This window comes from Falco peregrinus, chromosome 13 (assembly GCF_023634155.1).
Source record: "Falco peregrinus isolate bFalPer1 chromosome 13, bFalPer1.pri, whole genome shotgun sequence".
NCBI classification, from domain to species: Eukaryota; Metazoa; Chordata; class Aves; order Falconiformes; family Falconidae; genus Falco; species Falco peregrinus.
Window position 1 is genome coordinate 4,371,513 of NC_073733.1, and position 22,715 is coordinate 4,394,227.

General features: G+C 41.6%; 1 protein-coding gene across 1 annotated transcript in view; it reads left to right on the top strand.

Annotated features, from left to right (window-relative positions):
- The first annotated feature begins 3,191 nt into the window (after positions 1 to 3,191).
- TRPC5 (transient receptor potential cation channel subfamily C member 5) overlaps positions 3,192 to 22,715 on the top strand; it is a 66,745-nt gene continuing 47,221 nt past the window's right edge. Inside the window, exons 1-2 of the mRNA XM_005238248.4 lie at positions 3,192 to 3,580; positions 20,113 to 20,634. Coding sequence (XP_005238305.2) covers positions 3,203 to 3,580; positions 20,113 to 20,634 — 900 coding nt within the window. The 5' untranslated portion in view covers positions 3,192 to 3,202. The remainder of the gene's footprint in view (positions 3,581 to 20,112; positions 20,635 to 22,715) is intronic.

The following is a 22,715-nucleotide window of genomic DNA, read 5'->3' on the forward strand; positions in this document are numbered from 1 at the left end:
GCCAGACAAGCTGTTTCTGCCAGGTACGGCTGCTTTTCAGGGGCCAAAGCTCTCATTTCTGTGCCAGGCAACATAGAAGTGGTGTCAGGCTGAAATGGCTTGAAGATTCGGACTAATAGTTCAGGGAGAAAACTGGCACCACTGGAGAGAGGTGACAGAGTCCAAGTGGAGTGGCAAGTTTCTTTGCCTTATATTGTGTAGTTTTTTATGTGATTCTCTTAATTTTTCTACACCTGTTTGTGCTGGAGGTATCACCGTGGCATTAATCACTCATTGGATATTGTCTGGAGCATCTGCAACCAGGCATAGACTGGAAAAAAATTTCCTTGCCCCAAATATTAACTCAAGTAGCAGAAAAATGCCTCTCTCTGAAAAGAATTCATATGGAAAATGCGCATTTTCAGGCTCTGCAAAGATTCCAAAATTTTAGTGGGACTGTGTTTCTATTTTCGCTACTTTCAAGTATGTCATTGTTTCTAGGCACCTATGAACTGCCTACCCCTTTTCTTACCTGGATTTCGTGAATATTTTTGTCATTTTTTAACTGTTAAGCAAGAGACATACTACTCTGGGACAAACACGTGGTCTAGGGTCTACCAACATTGTTTCTTTAACCAAAAGGTGCTGCCTCCAGGAGACTGGTGGTATTGGGAGACAACAGCTAGAGAGCAGTGATCCTTGGGCTCATTTGTTCCATCCACGTTTGACTGATGCTTTGTTAGGCAGTTTTGGAAGAGTAGGACATCAGGTTTGGAAGGTCCATCTGTAATTGTGCTGGATCTTCGGCTGAGGGGAGGCTCAACAGCTAAAGGTTTTGCTGAAATCCTCCGTGTAATCTGGGCAGACATATTTTTTTTATTTTTATAATGCAGGCTATCATTTCCAAATCCAGTTAGCAGTGTGCGTTTGTTAGGCTATGCAGATGATGGTGTGAGAAGAATTCAGGGCAAATTATTCTTTTTGTGAGTTTTTCCTGTTTAGTTTTATCACAGCTTCTTATGTTCCTGAAGTATTAACAAAATACTTTCTTGGACTGGGCTTGTACTGGGAGATGAGATCTCACTAAGAAGTTAAGATAGCTGAAGCTTTCTTTTCTTTCTACAAAATTGTTGGAAAGGGATCCAATTCTGGCATGATGTTTCATAACGTGGCATTTGTTATAACTCATTGCAAATGTTACTCACCATCTACAAAACATTCAATTAAACTGAAGAGCAGTGAAAAATATCCAGTTCCACTTCAGCAGCTGCCCTTGTCACCGTAATCCCTTGGGTTTTTTGGAGCCAACAGATTCCCCCTCGGAGACCTCCCCACAGTGGCTACTGTTCTCTGCCACCAGTCCCACCACTGGTGTTCCCTGCTCCTGTGAGCTGGACTGTCACATGATGTCAAAATTTCCCTTCCTATTTGGGCTTATCCTTACTTCCCCAAAGATCTCTTTGGTCCTTACTTGCTGTCAGACCTGTTTTGCATCCTTTTCTGTCTTGTCAGTATTTCAGTGGGAATTGGCTGGACCCTGCAGGGATAACATTTTCAAAAACAAGATTCGAAAAATGACCTGTGATATTTAGTCCTAGTAGTTGGTTATACGTGTAGTCTACTAAAACTTCAAGCTCCTAAGAGATTGTTCCCTAGTTCTAAAAGCTTTAGTGTCCTAACATTTCAGTAGAAAATAAGCCAATGTATTTACAATGGCTTCTTTTTGGATCGTTTTGCCTCTTAACACCTTTGTGTGTGTCTTCAGGTTGAAGGATATGTGCAGAGAGCTGTAACTCTGGGAATGTAACAAACAAAAACTTCTCGTACTTGTAGGAAATCGGGATACTAAGAGAGCACATTTTTTGAGATGCCAAACTCGTTACAGATCTCTGGCTCCCCAGGAAACACGCAGATGTAACTTTGCTATATGCTACAACCACCCACCGTTTTGCAGTGTCAGCTGGGCTGGAGCTCAGATCCACCCACTCCTACCGCACCAGGCCCGTTACACTGGAGCTGAAGGCAAAATGCAAATCGGCTCTGCTGAACACAGTTGCCTTATGGCGTGCAGTGGGATGGTAAGAACAGAACCCATGGTGTCTCCCGGTTCAGCACCTGAACGATAAGATCCTCCTTGTCATTATCTCTTTCATCAAAACCTCATCTTTCCCCTGGATAGGGCACTAAAAGGGAACAAAACTCTGGCTAATTTGCTGCAGGAAACCATTAAGCTTTAGGCAAGGAGATGAAATGTCATCTAATTAGTTACAGCTGCTGGTGTCCCCTGGTTCTGATTTGGTGTGGTTTAGCGATGCTAAACGGAGGTAGATAAGCATAGCTCCTTTTTCCTTACGTGTGAATACCTGTCCAGCCCATGTTTCCTACGACTTCAGTCACCTGCTAGGTCCTCTGAGCCGTGGGAAGGAACAGTAATTCATTCAGTTTTCTACATTTGGTCCAGGGCAGGATTTACTTCGCATTTTTCTAGGCCATAAGCAACATCACTGTCTCTGGAGAGCAAGGGTGGTGGCTTTCTACATCAGCCGGTCTTTAGGTCCTATTTGTAAATGAGGTGAGTGAGAAAATATGATTAAAAACACGCAAGCTTTAAAAATAAAATTGTGACTTAGTCAAAGAGTAAACATCAGGGAAAAATAAAAACCTGCTTTAAGAGATGGAAGCAGAGAACAAGCAACAAAAACAATCAAAATAAATCTTATTATTGTAAATAGGAGGGTGTAAATCAGCAGCTCACATCGCTGACAGTTTAGAGATGCTGAGGACCTGGCTCAGCAGTGAAAAAGGAGGGAAGTTAAAAAAAACATTGTGCGGGAAATAAAGCAAAGATGATAAATCCGCCTATTTGCACATATGATAGATTATCCATAAACAAGAAAATCATGCTTCTGACCAGATAAAAGAAATCAACGGCATAGTGTTTAAACCAGATTTTAAAATATAGTGAGTGTATGTCCTTCTGCATACCTCTCTGAGCAGTGGTGTAACCTTTATTTTTTCAGGTAGCCTTTTAATTTGGGGCTGCTCAGGATGTGTTACAGTCACGGTGTTGAGAGCAAAACAGTTTAGAAAGGGATCAGAAGCTTTTACCGTGATGGACCTTTGGAAATTTGTCCCCTGTGAGGAACAGATAGGGGTTGCTCATCTGTTTTGTCACTTACACGTGCTTCTTGTTCCCCCGTAGGTTGCCCGGTCACTATGAACAATGGCCCAGCTATACTACAAAAAGGTAAACTATTCACCGTACAGAGATCGGATCCCATTACAGATCGTGCGAGCGGAGGCAGAGCTCTCGGCAGAGGAGAAGGCCTACCTCAGCGCTGTGGAGAAGGGGGACTATGCCAGTGTGAAACATGCCTTGCAAGAGGCAGAGATCTACTACAACATCAACATTAACTGTATGGATCCTCTTGGTCGCAGTGCCCTTTTAATAGCCATAGAGAATGAAAATCTGGAGATCATGGAGTTGCTTTTGAACCACAGCGTGTATGTGGGAGATGCTCTGCTGTATGCAATACGGAAAGAAGTGGTGGGAGCTGTGGAGCTGCTGCTGAATTACAGGAAGCCAAGTGGTGAAAAACAGGTTAGTTGAGTGTTCCAGTTCAATTTTAAGCTATTATATTGCATTAGGAAAGTGGTACTGCACAGAGAGGTGCTGTGCAGGTGTCATAAAGTCCTTAATGTAGGTCCATTGCTATAAATGCCCAGAGTAGGTGTGGGCAGTTCTGTTTGGATGATAACTTTCCAGTCTGAGCAAACTTGTTCTGCCTGACTTAAATACTCAGCATTTTCAATTTCACTCTGTGTTCTTTTCAGTCTTGCAGTGTTTGTGAATATAGTGATTTATAGGTTGATTTATAGACACGCACTTTGCAATGGAATTTGGGGCTGTCTGAAATTATCCTACAGTCTGTAAATATGAACTATTGCTATGGTGTTGTACTGATATTAAGTGGAATAGCTTTTCATAAGTAAATCCTGAAAGCACACAAGCTTGTAAATAACTGTAAGCAAGCAAACAGTTTGCTAGGTTTCAGTACTTAGCCATAGTACAGACATATCACCTTGGTCTCTATCTCTAGAGAGCTCTAGTTCAGAAATGCTGAGACAGTACATAACGTTACAGCATGAGCTGAGCTGGTATATAGCTGAGCAGAGAAGAACTATGACTTGTAGGAAGGATCCTTAGCTACAAAGCCATCAGTAAGTTAAATTAAGAATCTTTGTGAAAAATCATGAAGTCTGAATTCTGTCACTTGGAAGTGTCAGATATCACACCACCTCTAATTTTTCCTTTTTTTGTTTTTTGTTTGTTTGGTTTTGCTTCTTTTCATCTGGAAGTACTACTGCCAATAACTAGAATAGTTTATGTACATAACTGACCACTGACAATTTTTGCATGCTCACTGCTTAGAGGGGAACATTCAAGACTTGGGTAACCCTTATATATCAAGCCTTGTTTTGAAGTCTATTTGAACCCATCCTTCTGTGTGTGAAAGTAGAAAATTATTAATTCCAGTCAATCATAGAAGAAAATGTTTTCAATGGATAGGCTCCTTAGTACATAGTTTTTCCATAGTAATTGTATGTAGCCAGAGTAAACAATAAGGATCAACTCTGACAACATTCGAGAGTGCTCAGTTTAATACTTCGAAATGGCAGCATTCTGCATGCTGTAGCAATGTGATTCTAATGTGTGGTTTAAGCATTAGAAAGCTGAAGAATCTTTTGTCAGACCTAAACATTGAATTCTTATTATATAGGTTTTAGTCTGACAAAATGTAAGTAGCCAAATACATACCGTACATGGAGAATGAGTAATTTTTTTCTTGGTCTTCTAGAAAATTTGACCATCCTATAGACCAACAGGACAGAAAGTAGAATAGAAGAAAAGTTATTTTCAGTAGCATGGGGAACTGCCAGTAATTGTTGCAGGTTAATGACAAGTTTCTCCTTAAATGTCAGGGAAAACAAGAGATGGATTCATGTGGATTTCTCTAAGATCTCTTGAATACCAAGACTTCTGTCCACTTAAATTCACAGCCTAGCTGGCTTAACTGGACAGAGAGAGAGGTCCATGAAATAAGGTTGATTATTGCAGCTGAAATTCAGCTATAACATCTCCAGTTCAGTGATACATTTTATAGTAGGTCTGTTTCATTTTTCTTTAACTCTATGCCAGTGTGCAGCTATCCTTCTGTAGCTGGGTTTGTATCTGCTGCAAGGTTTACAACTTGAAGGAGAACATGTGTATGGGAGAAGACATGCAGTGCCAGTTTCAGCATTGTTTACAAGGTTTGTTACAAGACCAGATTTCATCAGTACGTTTTAGACTAGTACAGGCTTGATGCAAGAGACTGTACAAATCAGGATTAACTTCCTTGGCTGTGGTTCAGGCTCTTCTGTAGACTGCAGGAAGGGCAGTCGGTACAGGACTGCAGGACTGGACTTCCATTTCAGCAGTTTCACTGATTGTTCGTGCAGTGATGGTAATTAACATTTATTTCATGTATAGTATTGTGATATAACAAATGGAAAGAAGTGCTCAGTTAAGCAAAACTGGGACAAAGTTGGTTAGCTTGTCAAATTACAAAGCTAATACAGGAAAGGTTTCTGAACACAAGTTCCTGATGCTAATTCCACAGCAGTATCACTATACATTCAGTAATGATCTTTGCTGGACCCTTGCTCAGAAAGTCCTTTGGGAATCCCATGCCTAATTACTTTCACAAAAGCAACTGATAAATCAGTTTAGCATAGCTTTGTCCTAATCAGCTACTTACGTGTTCTAAAACATGTAGAAAACTTGCTTTTTTGGTTGAGTAGTAAGAAAAATTCACACTTCATGGAACAGTTTCTGTCTGGCTGAGAAGCTGGTAAGATAGTGTCACAGCACATCTTATATAAAAGGTTTAGTATAATCTATTCATTAAATGTACACAAGGTTCAGTTTGCCCGAACAAACCTGTGTGAAGGCAGCTCCTTGACTTGTGTAGCAGCCTGTTTCCAATGAGGGGCTGTCTGTCTTTGCTGCAAAGGTGCAGAAGCATCATCTTCTGATTGTGCTCTCTTAAACGTTCAGTACATTGCCTTCTTTCATCTGGGTCTGGGGTCTGTGAAAACCTGTTGGTTGCCGTTTTCCTGCTGCCTGCCTCTGAGAGATTATTATTTGAGTCTATACCAAAGTCTTGTTTCTCTAACTGCCAGGCATGAAGAGCTGTTCCTATTTGCGTCTGTTCACGTCAGCTCAGTTAATTGTTGTGTTTGCATCTCAAAAGCAGCTGAGTAGCATCATTCAGCATAATCCATTTTATGGGCATGTATCTTCACTCATTCCCACAACCTTATCATCACACTACAATCCTGACCAAAAAAATTACAGTTAGGGGTTACTGTTAGCAAAAGATACAGCCAAAATAAAGTAGAAACCAATGGCCCCTTACAGACTTGACCTGCAAAGCAGTTTCACTCACCAGCCCACAGGGTCTCTAAAAGGTGATGTGGCCTGGGTCCTCCTTACCTGTCTCTGGAGAGCTGCCTAAGCGGGGGAGCTCTGCTTTTCCTCTGTATGATGACCTTTCCAGGGAATAGAAATAAAAAAAACTTTCAAATATAGGAAGTGACCTTTGTTGTATTCCTCATGTAAGAGAATCAAGGTCTCATTCATGATGTAAGAGACTCAGAGAAATGGATGAAGAGATGGGGCAGCAGAGACACTTGTGTCCTGTTATTAAGTGAACGTCGGCAGTCATTATTCTAAAAACTTTTGCTAGACTGCTGTTTAAGTGCCATTTATGGAAAATACCATGGCAATGGCAGGGGTAAGTCGTAGCCAGTAACTATTAAGAACATGCTTCTCCTGCACTGCAGCCATGCGTGTAAGGGGTGTCTCGGGAGAGAAAGAAATTACTCTGTTTACGTGTGGAGTGTGTGAGATCCAGGAGTATGAACCACCTCTTTCTAAAGGCTGCTGCAAAGCACGTGATAGATGAGTGTGCTGAACAGTGATGTCTTCGAGTAGATGTATTTCCTTTTAGGTTTACCTCCAAGTGAGGTTCACAGGCTATTTTAAGAACTTAACATTTCTCCTGAAATCTGTTCTGCCTGGTCCTGACAACTTACAGCCACGGTTTTGTGTACTGCTCTGTGAGCCTCTTGATAAAGCTGGGGAGAAGACTTCACCAGTTACACCCAGAAAAAGTCGGTGGCTAGTAAAGTTACAGCTTTACTTGAAAGATGCTGTCACTTATGGGAGGTTTTGGGTTCAGTGAGAGAGTTGTCATGATGTGAGTGTCTTGTCTTTTCCACCATGGGAAGACCATAGAGATGTGCTGGTGTGCTTCACTCCCAGCAAAGAGTAAAGCCCAGGCTTTAAAGGAACCATTCTCTTCTTCAGATCAGAGTTAACCTCTCCTCGAATATGTCACACCGTGCTCTGAGGTATGTTCTCACGTTTCTTTTTACTGTCAGTGTGCAAGGGTGGTCCAGAGTGCAATGGAAGATGCCTGTGTGCAGAGCATGTGGTGCTGCAGGCGGTGACAGCCCTGCCTACCCACTGCAGCATAGTTAGGGGCTTTGCTGATCTCAGCAGGACATGGTTTGGACCTGGCACAGCATTAAGAGCGGAATTCTCAGGGAAATAAAGGAAAATTCAATTAAGTATCAAAAGAGCTTTTCTAGTTCTTCGATTTTTACAAGTTCACTTGTTATTTCCAAATGTTACATAAATTACATCAATTAATTCTACGAGCTTTTTTTTTTAAAACCATAGTTTGCTTTGGCCAGTCACTTTCTATTGCTGATTGGTCACTTAAATCGTAGGATAGTTTCCCCAAACAGATGACAGATACTTGGAAAGCAAGCAGTCTGTCTATTCATGAATATTGGGAGGAACAACAAAAGAAACTAATATTTATGGAACCTGGAGGTTATGAAATGTTGGTTGCATAAGTAGTCAGTGATTGTGTATTCTCCAGGAAATAAAAGGGAGCCTAATCTGGTACTTCGATAGTTATTGTTTGGTTTTCAGGACAGTGGAGAGGCTGATCTTGTACTGCATAGTGGCCGAAGAGTAGTGTATGTGTACTGCAGACTGCTTGGCCTGGCAATCCATGCTCAGGTCTTCCACAAAATGAGTGTCATGTTCTTTAAATAAGATGACAAACCACTGAATAATCTTCAGAAAGGGTGGAGCTAGGTTAGAAATAGTAAAAATCAGCACACACAGATGCAGCGTTGACTTTGGCCCAGGTTTATTGAATTGGGTGGCTCTTTTTGGGGGTAGGAATGTTAAACTGCAAAGTTGTCTGTGCACAGGACATATGCAATACATACAATGGGACAACAAGACTTTTTGTACTATTCTATAGGTACATGTCAAAAATAGAGATCTGGGTGGTGTCCTGTGGGGCTGGAATTAACAGGGAACTTGTTACTTCTTTGATTTTTTTGATTCAGTACTAATGTAGGAGAAAGGGAATGTATATATGAAGCCTGTTAAACAAATTCTCTTTTCCAGAAAATCTTCTGTCTCCCAACCTATTTGAACTTTGAGTTTTGGTGCCTTTTTCCTGAAAGTTGTATCAGAAATTTTTTTACTACACAAATATCAATACAGTGGGTTATGTTTTCAGCCAGACTAGAGTCTGCACTTAAACTGCATCAGCAAAGAGCAGGAAACATATGTCTGAAAGTTCACATTTTCCTACATATTTGATTCGCTTTCAATTTATCATTAGTAGTAGTTGTATTTGCAGACATTCTGAAGCCCACTGAAATCAGTACTAATTTTCTCTTTGACTCCAGATGAGGTCTGCAGGGGTATTTTCTTAATAGACGCTTGTATGAATTCCGTGAAGTGGTCCCGGTTCTCCACTAAACATGCATCACAGCTCCCAGGGTAGTGCTCTCAGTTTGCACAGATCTTGCATCCTTTTTTGCCTTGCTGCAGTGGATGTGTTCGCAGTGCACCAGACACGGCCTGTGCTGACTGCTGAGCCCTCCTTCCATTCTTGAAGAAGGTATAATCAATCATCTGAATTACCACGCGTTCGTGGTGTGGCCATAAGCACCTTTACGGGTAGCCGTTCTCCTCACAATGATCAGACCTGACATCAAATGTTTACATAAGGATGATACTAGCATGTCTCTGGTATCTGCCAAAATTAGCAATTTGCTCATGGCAGATGGCTCCAAATTAATCTGGTTCACAGATGGGACTACAAATGCAATTCTTCAATAATGAGAATATAAAGAAAAGGGATCTTAGTATTTATGACTGTGGTTCAGTTTGTTTCAATGGTCCAGAGGCCTTCTGAATCAATGAGATCTCAACAGATATCTATCCATATGCCTTCCAAAAGAAGGAACTTTACAGAAATAAACTCTAGAAAAATATGGTAGAAGAGGAAACTATAGAGAATAAAAGGCAAGTTTTCAGTCTTAGTTGCTAATTCTCAGATACCTGCTGGTGGAAAGTTGCTGTACTTGATAGTATTAGTGAACTTTAAATTTGACCTAAAAAATCCTCTTTCAGGTGAGCTGATGAGTGAAAATCTGCCTTAACTTGTGTAAGTGTCATAGATCAACAACCTAGAGACAATCTTTTGTGAACCAGAAATTTTATGTTGCATTAAACCATTTTATCCTTGCCCCAAACCAGTAATTTTCTTGATACAATGTGGTTTAGCTTAGCTTCTCTACTCACATAGGGTTCTTTGTCCTGTTGGCAGAGTCCAGTGCAAAGTTCAGTTCTCCCTACCAATAGCCCTTCCTTTCTGCAGACAGGCTGATACTTGCTGTACAAGCTCACCGCTAGCATCGTCAGCCCTGTGCTATCACTGACAGGACTTTTTAAGTCAAATGAAGCAGATCAGTTGTCAGATATCCCATGACATAAAAGCTAGATTCTTCAGGCAATTAGAGAAGAATTTTAGAAGCAGCTGATGTTCCTCATACCCTGGCTGAAGTGGTTACTGTGGATCTGTCTCACCTGCAGGCGAAGTGCACAGAGGTACCCTGCAGCAGGACCAGAGGATCTGGCATTTGTAGCTGTGAGGAATGTTATCCTATCTCCTTCAGTAAAAGGTTTATGTTTCCTTCAGAGGCGAAGGAGAGACTTGTGAACTTCCCGGCTAAAATTGCTAAGCGTTGCAGCACTAACCCCTAACCTATAAGCTGAGGATGGATGTGGGGAGATTGCTTACATACAGGCTGAACAAAGGAATCTTGCTTATGTCATGGTAATAGATAATTTGGGTGCATACATTGTTTTTTTCGGGAGCATCACAGACAAGGCCAGTACCAGCGAGCATGAAGCATTACAAAGGTATGAAGTACAACAAAGTGATCAAAGCCCAAAGTGCAAGCTGATTTGTGTAGCCCTTCAGCAGCGTTAACCATTGCATATCAGGAGTATTTGCATTCTTCCTTCAGTTTACAAAGTTCAGCTAATTCAGGAAGGTGTTGCTGAAACCTGGGCATCTGTATCAAGGAAGTCTGTAGGCATGGCCTGTTCTCACTGAGTTCTTACAGTGCTTTTAAGCACAGTAATGGAGAGAGTAGCAGGCTGATTGGTATGATTCAGTACAGATACTGTGCCCTTTGGTATGACTCAAACCAGCCATTTCCATGTTAATATGAGAAGTACACAGTGAAAAGGGAAGGCTGAACCTGGTTAGATACGCTGTGAGCAAGAGCAGATTCTGAAGAATAGAAGCAGTTGAGAAAAACTGGCCACAAGTTCTCAGCATGAAAATATTTGAAAGGCACAATAAGGAAGAAAGATTGTGTCTGAAAACAGAAAACTAGCTGTTACTGCTCCAAAGCCTAATGGCTCTGCTAGCATCCAAGCTTTTCATTATTTTTATTGATGCAGTAATAATTCACAGCTATAGTTAACATGCCTTTGACATTGGCGGCTGCCTTCGAAATGAATTCTATCTAATTAAACTAAACAACAGAGAAATCAAAGACCGCTTCACTTAATGATTACATTTAACTCAGAATTTCTTGCTTTCCTCCCCACTGCCTTCCTCCCCAAATAATCTTATATCTATGAGAAGGAGGTATGAGGCAAAACAAAGAACCTGGGTGAGATATCGCATAGACCTATTGAGTAGCACTGGGGCTGGGGCTTGCAGGCTGCGGTGCCAGCTACCCCACAGCTGACAGTGGCAAATAAGTCACTGGCTCCTTCTCCTGGGTCAACGTAAAATCTGTTACTAGTGCCTAGCAGAGCTAGTGGGGTCAGGCCAAGCACTGCATCACAGCATTTAGAAACATTGTGCTTGTAATTTAACGTATAGACAGGTGGAGAAGTTGGCAATGCACTGTTATATGAAATGCTTCCCAGGGAATTATCTTTATTAATTTGTAGGAGTGATCTTAGCACTTGCCTGTGTTTGGCACAGTGTACAGTCTGTTTTCAGTCAGGAGTGATGGGTGCATGGGATTCAGCTGAGTGGACTGCCTGTAACAAACCTATTTGTAGGGGAAGAAAATCCTGTTTGTGTTCCTATGCAATTAAATTTTGGTCTCTTTGTAGATCTGTTGATTAAGGTGTTAAGAGTTGCAAAAACCCCGTATTTCATTACCTACCTGGCTTCCATGCATATGCCTGGTTTACTCGCCACCCTTTGCTCATAAGCCCCAATTACAGCACTAGCTGCTGCCTTACATCAGCCCCCTGACATCACACAACAAGTTCTTGCCTCTGGTCTCTATGACCTCTGAAACTCATAAGGGGCTTTTTGACATAGCTGTCGAGATGCACTGATACAATTATGCAGGAAAGTCAGCCTAGTGCAACGGTTGCAACATTATTTTCCAAGGGAAGCTTCTTTGTGTGGGGACATGCACCATCCGTGCAGCATTCAAGGCCAGGCTGGATGGGGCTTTGGGCAGCCTGGTCCAGGGGAAGGTGTCCTGGCCCGTGGCAGGGGGGATGGAACTAGATGATCTTTAAGGTTCCTTCAAACCCAAACCAGTCTTATGATTCTGTGATACCAAATGCAAGAAATTACAGGCTCCTCTGAAACAAAGCTCTGGGATCTATAAAGAACTGCAGGGTGGTTTAGCAGGAGTCCCCTAGTCCTTTTCTGACTGTTGAATGAGAGCTGTGCTTGGGTTTGCAAAGTAGAATGGCACCTTTATGCCTTGTTTATCCCTGCGATGGGCAGTCTTGTGGTGACAAGGGGGGTGGATCAAAAAGGCATTGACTGAGAACAACATTCTCCCCACCTGTCTCCACATTGTTACAGCAAGGGAACACTGTAATCCAAGGTCTGTGCTCTATCATTGCCTTGGGAGAACAGGTTGGAAAACCTCTTCAAGCCCGCAAGAAGCTCAGGGTCACATGCAGCATTGGTACTTAATTCATGACAGTGAGAGAGGGCTCGTGTGCTCCACTTAAATACTCTTCAGGCAGACAGATGATGAGTTAGAACTGGTCTCTGAAGCATGAGGGGCATATCATTAGCTAGATGTTCTGAACTACCAAGCATTAGAAATAACAAAGGAAGTCAGTGCCTAAGTGGTAATAAAAATAACAACCACACAGATTCTACACTGATGTGAGACCATGCCACCTGTCTAGATTGTCATTTCTCTGCTTTCACAAACTGGGGTCTTTTTGGAAGCCACAGTGTCTTCTTGGTTAGTATAATAGCAATGTGAAAAGCACAGCTTAACAGTCAAAATGGGGAAAAAATGCAGCCTCCTGGTTTGTGAGCCTCAAGATTTGTTTTGTGCAACATCAGACAGTGCTGAACTAGCACCAGATGCAGTTACTTACTCCTCTCTTTGATGTTGTCTTATGTCCTAATCTCATTTTTAAAAAAAAAAAAAGGAATGTGATTGAATAGGAACACAACCCCACCTCTCTCAAGCAAAAAGCCCTCCCTTTTCAAGCACTGTTAGCAACATATTACCTCATCGAAACTTAATGAAACATCTCTCATCCACGCACAGCAATATATTAGAGAAAAGAAAATAGGGACATTTTATGTACAAAGATGACATAAAAGGCTATAGATAGCATGATTATTAGCCTATATTAGCACATCTTGTCCTTGTTACCACTAAGAACAGAAAATACAGAGCTGAGAGAAAATGAATTAAAAAGCTGACCAACTCTTCCCTCCCTGAATAAATCCTGGACAATATTAGAAAAAGAGTAGCTATAATAAAACGAAGATTACCTTGAAGACAGAGCTTGTAAATTTCCACCTAACCATGGGCTGTCTTTGTTTCAGTATACTTGGGGTCAGGGGAAAGCTTATCCATAAAATGAAAAAATATTTAAGGTGCAGCAACATTCCAATGCCTTTATTGTAGTTAAGAAATGTACAGGGCTGGATTAAGTAAGCTTTTTAACAAAATTCATTGTGAAACTTAAAAACAACATTAGAAATTGGTAGGGTTTAGTCTTTATTCAAAACAGCTGCTCGTATCACAGAGTAACTCTTAAAATAGTAATGAAAGGTGAAAAAAATGAACAAAGAGCATTTTATGTTTCCAAATGGGGGAAAAATCCAGGTTCAGGCATACCAGAACTAGTCTAGTCTGCCTGTCCAGACTTTAGGAGACAATTTAATTTACTCTCATGTCAGCAATAGTAGGCTTACACCTGAGTTGGTATAAGATGATCTCAGGAAACAGATCTAGCAAGCAGCCAGGGGACCTCTGCATTTTAACAAGTCTTTGGGAGATCCATAACATGCCAAGCGCCAGGTTCGGATGTTATTTATACCACTTTTTTCTCTAGCAGCTTCGTTAACGTCTGGCTTTGGAAAGTCCCAAACTTTTGTCCCTTGTTTGTTTTAACTGGACAGGTGTCATTATTCAGCTAGCCCCAGGCAAACCTGAGTGTATGATAAAACCAAGATTCATTTGATCATTGGTCATATCATAGAGATAACGTGACATAACGTGTAAGTTGTGAGTACAATGAACTTCTCAACCATTCTTACACAGACGAGAAGTCATAACCAGGAGAGGGTGCAATTGCTTATGGCACAACACTGCTCTTACTGCTCTACACAACGGTAGGCACTCGCTAGCCGCTTGCTCCTCCTGCTGCGTTCAGTAGTTCTTAGCTCGAGCAAGACACAGGAATTCAGGACAAAGCAGACCTCAAGACTGCACTTCATTTAAATACAAGAGGTTCAAACACAAGCTAACTCTTTAATAGCGTTCCTCTGTGACTTGGAGAATGAAGTCCACACTGACTGCACTCACATCATCAAGTGCCTCATCTTATTTCTTTCACCCGCATCAGAAAGGGAGAGTGGCTTAGAGGAGAGAGTGCTGTATCTGGAATAAGTTGCCATAGGCCATTTAAATGCATATTTGCAAAATCCTTTCCTTCTGAAGGCTTCTCTCTGGATTCGTCTTTTTTAATCCCCAACAAAAGCGAAGTTATTATGTGGTATCAACCACAAATGGTGACATCTTTTGACAATCTTTCTGGCTGTGCCGCATTTCCTAAACACATGGCTGAACAGAACAAGCTCTGATGCAGTTCTGCCACTGTCAAATGCACTGGGTTTCAGTTCAGCTCTGAAAACTAATCCCTTGTGTCTACCTTCATTTTTTAAACACGTGGATAAAAAGTCAAATTGAAACTTGAAGAATCTTGAGCAGATACCTGTATTTTGCTTTTGTTTATTGGTTATAGAGAAAGAAGTTTGGTTATACGGGTATCACAAATTTTCCCCCCACACACATTATTTCAGTAGTAATGCATTCTAGCAGCATTTGGCTTGCTACAAGGCACTAAAAAATACTAATTTTCTCTGTTTTGCAGTATCAGTCTGAGGGGCAGAGATTTTATTTGGCTTTACTGGCATGTAGGACACAGAGCAGATTTTAGACTAGAAGGAGCCTTTTCTTCTGGATATTCTGGGACAGCTGTATTGATTGAAATCACTGGCAGAGCTTACCCAAAAGTACATCTACAGCCACGTGTGCTTTATACCAGTTATGAACTTGTTCCTAACCAGTACAGAAGCCCTTAAAGTACGTTATTTTTTGTTACCAGTTTGTGTTGTTCATTATGTTTCATTAACCAAATTATATCATTTCAGCCAGTGAATTGGTCTTTACAGAAGAACCCTCCTCCCTATTAATACAGATACTGTCATCACACTGATACGAGATGTCTCTTAAGGCATCTCTGATTAAGATATTCAGTTATTGAAGCCTGTACCACTGCATCACCTAAAATGAATGCTTGAATTTATAGAAGCTCGTAATGTTTTTCCAGAGTCTTAACGTAAGGAAACAAATGCTTATGGGGTTCTGTCAGTGAGAGAATTTGTTTGTGGGTTTAGGCAAGGGGCAGGATTCAATTGGTCATGCCAGTCACAATATGTGGGCTTTTTTCAAGACCCTTTTGCTGGTAACATGGCTGACCTGCAGTCTTAGCAACACTAACTCCGTCTCTCACGCTCTATTTATAGAGCTGCAGCTAGAAGTATCACAGGACTGTGATTCTGAACAAGATCACAGTCACTGCTAAAGCTCCTTCTGACCACTGAGCCTTGTGCTAAATTGATGTAGTACAAAATCTTCTCTTTAGAATGATAGAAATTGGCTGTGCCTGTTACCACACTTGTGGATGGCATGTGCACTTCCCCCATAGAGCTGCGCGCATATAAAGAAACTAGAAATAAGAAATACTTGCTCAGTAAGCTATCCAAGCTTCCATTTCTGTGTGTTAGATTTTAAGTTTTTCAGGGAGGTTGCGCAAGTTTGTTTTGTTTAGTAAATCATTGTTTTGGCAATCAGAAAATCATTTATAACATACAATTGTATCAAAAAGTTATGCAAGCTGAAAATAATGCAGATTAATATATTTATGCCTGTCATGGTTATAGTTACAGTTTATTACCCTAGTACAGGTGAGATGCTAGTTTATGGAATGGAGATGCCTTGAAAATAGGGCAATTCCAGCTGTAACAGGTGAAAGTATTATTGGTTATTTTCAAGCAAAAGGAGTGGCATTCTCAATGCCAGACAGGATGTATATTTAGACTGCCTCCGACTCAAGCATCTTACAGTTAAGAGATTAACAAAACTAAGAAAGTAAAGAATTTTGTGGTTAGGCTTTTCTTTACTTTCTAGATATTCTCTTTTCAGTTCAGGTTTGAAGCACTATAGGGTTATCTGGGGAGACTGCAGCTCTGAGCACCAGGAAGGAGACACCTGAACATGAAGGCAGACTAGTGTCTGGTAGGGTTGGCAGACCATAATCAGGAGGACTCTCAGTATAGAGGGGCAGAAAAGCATAAGACACAGAAACAGAAAACCACCCCCAAACAGAGCCAGACTTTTTCCTCAGAGTTCAAGATTTTGCACTTGATTGGCAAGTTCCTTTGCTGCAAAACAGCTTTTTTTTTTTTTGTTTCAACCTAGTTGTCCTTTTTTTATATGCATAGATAGATGACAGATGCTATGGAAACACTATAGCTTGCTTAGAAATCTTCCAGTGTTTCAACCTGGATATTATTTTAACATGGTTTGTAAAAGGCAAAAGTCGCATTCATATTAGTCTTTTTGTTTGGCTGAGGAATGTTCTTTTGAGCTGTATCTCCCATTTTTACTGCACTTTGATTCACATTGCTGAGCAGTCCCAGAGCGCTTGAGCTGGATGGCTTTCACCTGACACTAAACCACAGGATGTTCTCCAGGGGCACTCGGGTACCAGACTAGATTAAGGCAAATGTAAAACTCCTAAAAGAACTACAAGACTATCCGGTCTTTGGTGCCAGTTTTGGGGTTTTTTTTGCTCTGTTGTTCTGCTCCTCTTAGACTGTACTGCTCTTCCTATCCAGAGCTTCTTTCCAGCAGTGCACTATTTACTGGAAAATTTGTTTCTCCATTCAGAGGAGAGCTTAGCTTTACTGAACAGTGCTTTTATGTGAGCTAATCCTCCATTTTCTTCTCTAATGAATTAAGCTTGTTTCTCCCTCGACCCCCCCCTTTTTAAATAAAGGAGATTTTTCGCTCACTGCAGTATCGTTCAGAGAAGCAGCGGTACAGCAGTAAGCAGCCTAGCTTTATGAAGATTAAGTCTAGAAAGATGGTAATAAGCATTCAGTCACTTTTGTTAATGGTAGCGTTAATTTCTTAAGCAAGCATTACCAAGATGAAATACAGACAAGGCACATGCTTCTGTGCAAGTAGTGACAATAAGGTTCTGAAGGACTCAGCTTAACAGTTTGTGTCAGGTGATGAGGTTAATGGAAAAGAATTTGTTATTCAGGTCACTTAATGAAAATAACCTTGGAAGAGCTTAGCAGAGCCCTTGGGGTAGAATAATTTATTCCTCTTCTGCTTCCATCACTGTAAGTTAACCCAAGACATACAAGAAGCTGATCTAAACATGAGCTCAACCTGTCAGAGTAGTGCAGGAGGAACATCAGCAATTACAATGCATTGGTGTAATCTCTGCTGCCCCTCTAGTGATAACAGGTAGAACACAGCCTTCAGAGCAAAGGCTTGCTTTGCATAGCCCCATCTTTGAAACAAGACAGTTTATTAAGATGCAGGTTATCAAAACACTGTGCAAGACAAAAATATTTACCACAAGGCATAATTGTTAGCCAGTGCACGGTCTTTGGGTCAAGCAGGCATAGAAAACAGAGGGGCTGCATCAGCCATCATTCACACTATTCCTGCGCTGTGTTTTGGTGGTTTGGTTTGCTGCTCAGCTATAATCAGAAATAAGCTTCAGCTCCTGTGATTTGAGGCGTTACAGTGATCTGCTCCCAGACCCCAGGGAGCCTCTCTGTCTCTGCATCACCGTTGCCCTTCTTATCCCTTAATTAGAAGTGCTGCAAGCTGCCCAGGAAAAACATGCCTTCCACACAGCAGCTGCTCGAGTCCTAACAAAGTAGTGCTCCATTTTTGGAGTGAGGGCTTGTGATATGAGCTGGAAAAAAGGTTGAAAGATCACTTGACAGATAACCCCTGATTTGATCCCAAACCTTGGGACAACTGTTTTAAGAGCCCTAGATCCAGATTTAGAAAGCCTCAGGAGCAGAGAGGAGCATACATGAGTAGCGCTATCCCCACCTGTAACATAACTACCTTCTCGGCAAGTGCCCATTTCATATTCTGAGCAACATGAATACCTCATCCGTGTAAAACTGAAAATCCTTTTCACAGCCCTGGGTACAGTAACTTCCATGTAGAACAACAAGATTAAACTTGACAGTAATAGGAGTGATAGAGGAGGAAAGTGTTCTTCCTTTGAGGCAGAGGCTTTGAATACAGCAGCCAGTTACTGACTGAAAAAGAAGGGGAAGAAACATAAATGCAGTTATTCAAGCATCAGGGCTTAAAAAACAATGTTTCTGAGAGAGGGGAAAAAAAAAAAAAAAAAAAGGAAAACTCGCACCTTTCTCTTGACATTTAACAAACTACTTGAACAAGCTAAGCAAAGGAAAAGAAAAAAGTCAAAGACCTTAAAAAGGGAGCTGCTTTCAGCTGTTTGTTACTAGAGGTCTGAAAATACATTTATCCAACCTCACTAAGAGACACCAAGCTCTCCACAACCCACAAGGAATCCTCATGGCCATTCCCTCTTCTTCCCCATGAGCATATTTATAGGCTCCCTCCTGGCTGCCTCTGTAGGGACCAGCCTTGTTAGCAAAGCCTCCTTGCACCTGTGTGTCTGTAGGCTGCCAGAGATTTAATTCCTCACGTGCTGCATCCAGGGTAACAGACTTGGATTATTCCTAAAAGTACCTCTAGCCACTCAGTGAGCTCAGCTCCAGTGAGTGACCCTGCATCTCAGTGAGGTGCTGACCTTTGGGGGAGTGTTGTGCATTGTGAGCAGGCTCTGTCCTGCTGCTGTGTTGTATAGAGGTTCATCAATCAACTACAGCCCAGGAGTCTTTAACTCTTCAGTGCTGTAGAGGCATTTAACTCCCCGGGGAACTCAGATTCAGTGGTTACAGGTTCACCTGTAACCAACCTTAGGTATATCCTGCAGAAGGATTTCTAACCAGTTACTTAGTGCTACTTTATCGCTGCTTTACTTTTGGATTTTTACAGACTGAGTAATGTTTCCTGTCATTAAGACTCTTTGACAATGGTTTCTCTGAAACGCCTTTGACTTTTGCAAGGGGAAACAGGCCTACTGTTCACCAAAACCAGCAATCACCCCTTGAGCAGCAGGATGCCAACTGCCAGGGCAAGAGTGGTGGGCACATGAAGTACAGTATGCTTGAGTAATGATTAACACGCAACAAAGAGAGCTGCCTGTGCTGCAAATGGAAACACACTGCGTGCTTGGGAAGTAAGAGCATTTTGGTCTAATTTTGCACTCTGCATATAGTAATAAGACACAACAGGGTGTGCATTAAGCTCATCTTTTGAGAAGTGCAACAGTAGCTGAATAATGCACACCCCGTAGTGTCTTATTTGTAGTGGACTATGGCTCATTAATTTTACATTTAAATTTTTTCAAATCCATTTGAAAAAAAGCCACCACAAATCTATTCTGAGGGCAGTTATGTAATGTATCCTTCCACAAAAAAAGTATTTTCAAATAAAAACAGTAGGGAAAAGGTGAGGAAGAGCTTTGCTCAGCTGCAGACCAGTGTTTGGTTTGGTTTGTGTAGGGCCTGCTACAAGCAGGTTCTTGGCCTGCTAATGCACGTATATGATACAAATAATGCTAGTTATGGAAATCTATTCAGTGCTTACTCTTTTCTAGACTTTCCTTTTTTTTTGTGTAATTACCTGGGCTTTTTGTCTTCCTTTTTTCCTACAAAAGTCCACATTTTGGTATATGAACCAATACCCATTCCAGAACAGGTTCACATATAAAGCAATCAGATGGGAATGTGACTGACTTTTACACCAAACCAGGAACTGAATGGTCACAGGTTCCTGCTTGGGAGGCAGACAGGCATGATTTGGGGGAAGGTGGTTTTGCCAGAATAGCAGTGTGTGTGCCTGTGCGTGTATGCAATAGAATTTAAAAAACAGATGGTGTTAAAATACTTCTGTTTTGTTATGACATCACTTCAAAAGTATGGAGGAGGGACATCCGATTTCTGCTGTTCCACATGAAATATGACGGTGGTTTATCCTTTTATATAGGTTCCAACCTTGATGATGGACACTCAGTTTTCAGAATTCACTCCAGATATCACCCCAATAATGCTGGCGGCTCACACCAACAACTATGAAATCATCAAACTGCTTGTCCAAAGACGGGTAACAATTCCACGCCCACACCAGATCAGATGCAACTGTGTGGAATGTGTCTCCAGTTCAGAGGTGGACAGCCTGAGGCATTCCAGGTCAAGGCTGAACATCTATAAAGCCTTAGCCAGCCCTTCATTGATTGCCTTATCAAGTGAGGACCCCATCTTGACGGCCTTCCGACTGGGCTGGGAGCTGAAGGAGCTCAGCAAAGTGGAAAATGAGTTCAAGGCTGAATATGAAGAGCTTTCACAGCAGTGCAAACGTTTTGCTAAGGACCTTTTGGATCAAGCACGGAGTTCCCGAGAATTGGAGATCATTCTCAATCACAGAGATGATCAAAGTGAAGAGCTGGATCCCCAAAAATGTCATGATCTGGCAAAGCTAAAGGTAGCAATAAAGTATCACCAGAAAGAGGTAAGAATTATCTACATGTGAAAGTGTGTGAAGGCTTCATGTACTGGGTAAAATGATTCATTTCTCTGGTCTCCATGGGTTTATTCAGGGTTGCAAGCTGAGAGCCATTAGGGGTGAGTTTGGGTTGAGTGAAGAACCATGTACAAATATGTTAGTCACAAACCAGGAGATTCAGTGCATCTTGGTGACAGTGTGAATCCGATGACAGTTGAGGGCAACAGGGCCAGGACTTGCAGCAGTGGGTTATGGCTTCTACAGCACTGACACTTCCTGTTTCAAAGATACTTAAATTCCATTTCATTGTAACCCATCCCCCTGCAAAGAACAACCTTCAGAGATTTCCAGGTTTGTTATCTCCAAAAGCTTTTGGCAGTAGCTGCTTTTATACAGCAACGAAAAGCTAGAAGGGGTTGCCTGGCTCATGAAGGTCTTGACTGCAGGAAATAATATAGACAATTCACTTCCTCCAGCCACCAAACACTTCCTAGCACCCATTCAACACTAGCTTATAAGGGCCAGAGAAACGACAGCAGCAAAAAAGAGCAGGAGAGATCAAGGGCACTCTCACTGTCCCAGGCCTCCATGTTACCAGCAATTTTGTTAGGTGAAAATGCTCTTGTGATGCAAGGAAGTGGATTATGTCATGCAAATACTTCTTCACACCTGAGACACCTCAGATTGATTCTCGTTCCTTGATTCAGCCATGTTTTAGGAACTCAGCAATTCCCAGAAGTTCAGACTCCTGCCCACAGCACCAGAAAGGAATGACATACTCCAGCTAAAGGGCACAGAGCCTTTCAGAAGCCCTGCAAATCCAGAGATTTATAAGTTGATTCAATAAAGGCCATGAACCCAAAGAGAATGCTGACAACAGTTTCATTAGTTGGCTCTGGATTTTCTTTCTCTTTCCAAATCTGGACAGAATTTATTAGATGATACATTACTGTTAGCCAGTGATGTTCCAGGTTATTTGAAGGAGGAATTTAGCTTGCGTGGTTGGGGAACTGAATTGTAATGTCTATTACATTCTTTTGTGTCCAGAGGGGACAGGAGTGGTGGAAAAGCCTGCCACATGACTCTTCACTGTCTTCCCCACATTTGATGCTTTGTTTTTTGCATTGACCCAGATGAGAACAGCCTGATATGATACATTCTGCCTCCCTTAGTGGCTGCTCATGTCATCCGAGGTACAATAGTCAAGAAGTGAAAGAGGCAGATTTTCCTTTCTTCCCGTTGATCTGTTACACCTCCTGAGTAGCAGCCCATTGATGCAACAAGCTGGAGCCGAAGCCTCAAGCTTTCTGGGTTCTAGCACGTGGTCACTTACTGCTATTGCTGGCCTGATAGCCACAGATGCTGCACCCACATACATCCTTCAGCAGCCAGGATACCACTGGCCCTGCTGTGTGTAGGTCACTGCTGACTTTGATGTCACAGTTCAGGCTCACTCTTCACATCCAAGCATAAATCTGTGGCTACCCTTATCTTGTGTTCACATTCAGAAACTGCAAGTCTGAAGGAGTTCACTATAGTTGAAATGCAGTGCTGAACAGTCCTGAAGCTGTTTTTATTTTAAAGTAACAAATTTTTAATCTTCGCTTGCTTGCCTGGCAGTTTTTATCTCTTTTTTTTTTTTTTTTTAGGCATATTTGACTTAATTCCAAGCATATGGATGAATTCCATGTTTTGTGACATACTCATGACAGTTCCAGCATAGAAGTGATAGCAAATATGGTCTGTGTTGCCAGCTGAAGTCAGAGCTGTTTCCAGGTAGAATACTGGTGGGCAGGGACAGAATGAATGAGTTTGGGAAACGCGCACTAGTGAACCTGCTCATCCTACCTGGTTATTCACAAATACCTGATGCATCCTGCAGGATGGTGTTTGTATGCCACAAATATTGCAGGGGTTTTCTTACCATGATAATTAGTCCAATACAAAACACCAAGCAAGATACAAATGTCATTGCTGGCATCTGAAAAAAACGAGTAGGAACATTTGTCAGGGAAGCATAGAGAAATGCCTTTTAATCGTGATTGAAGAGTATCAGACTGAGAGAATTTTTGTGGGGACAGGAAGGG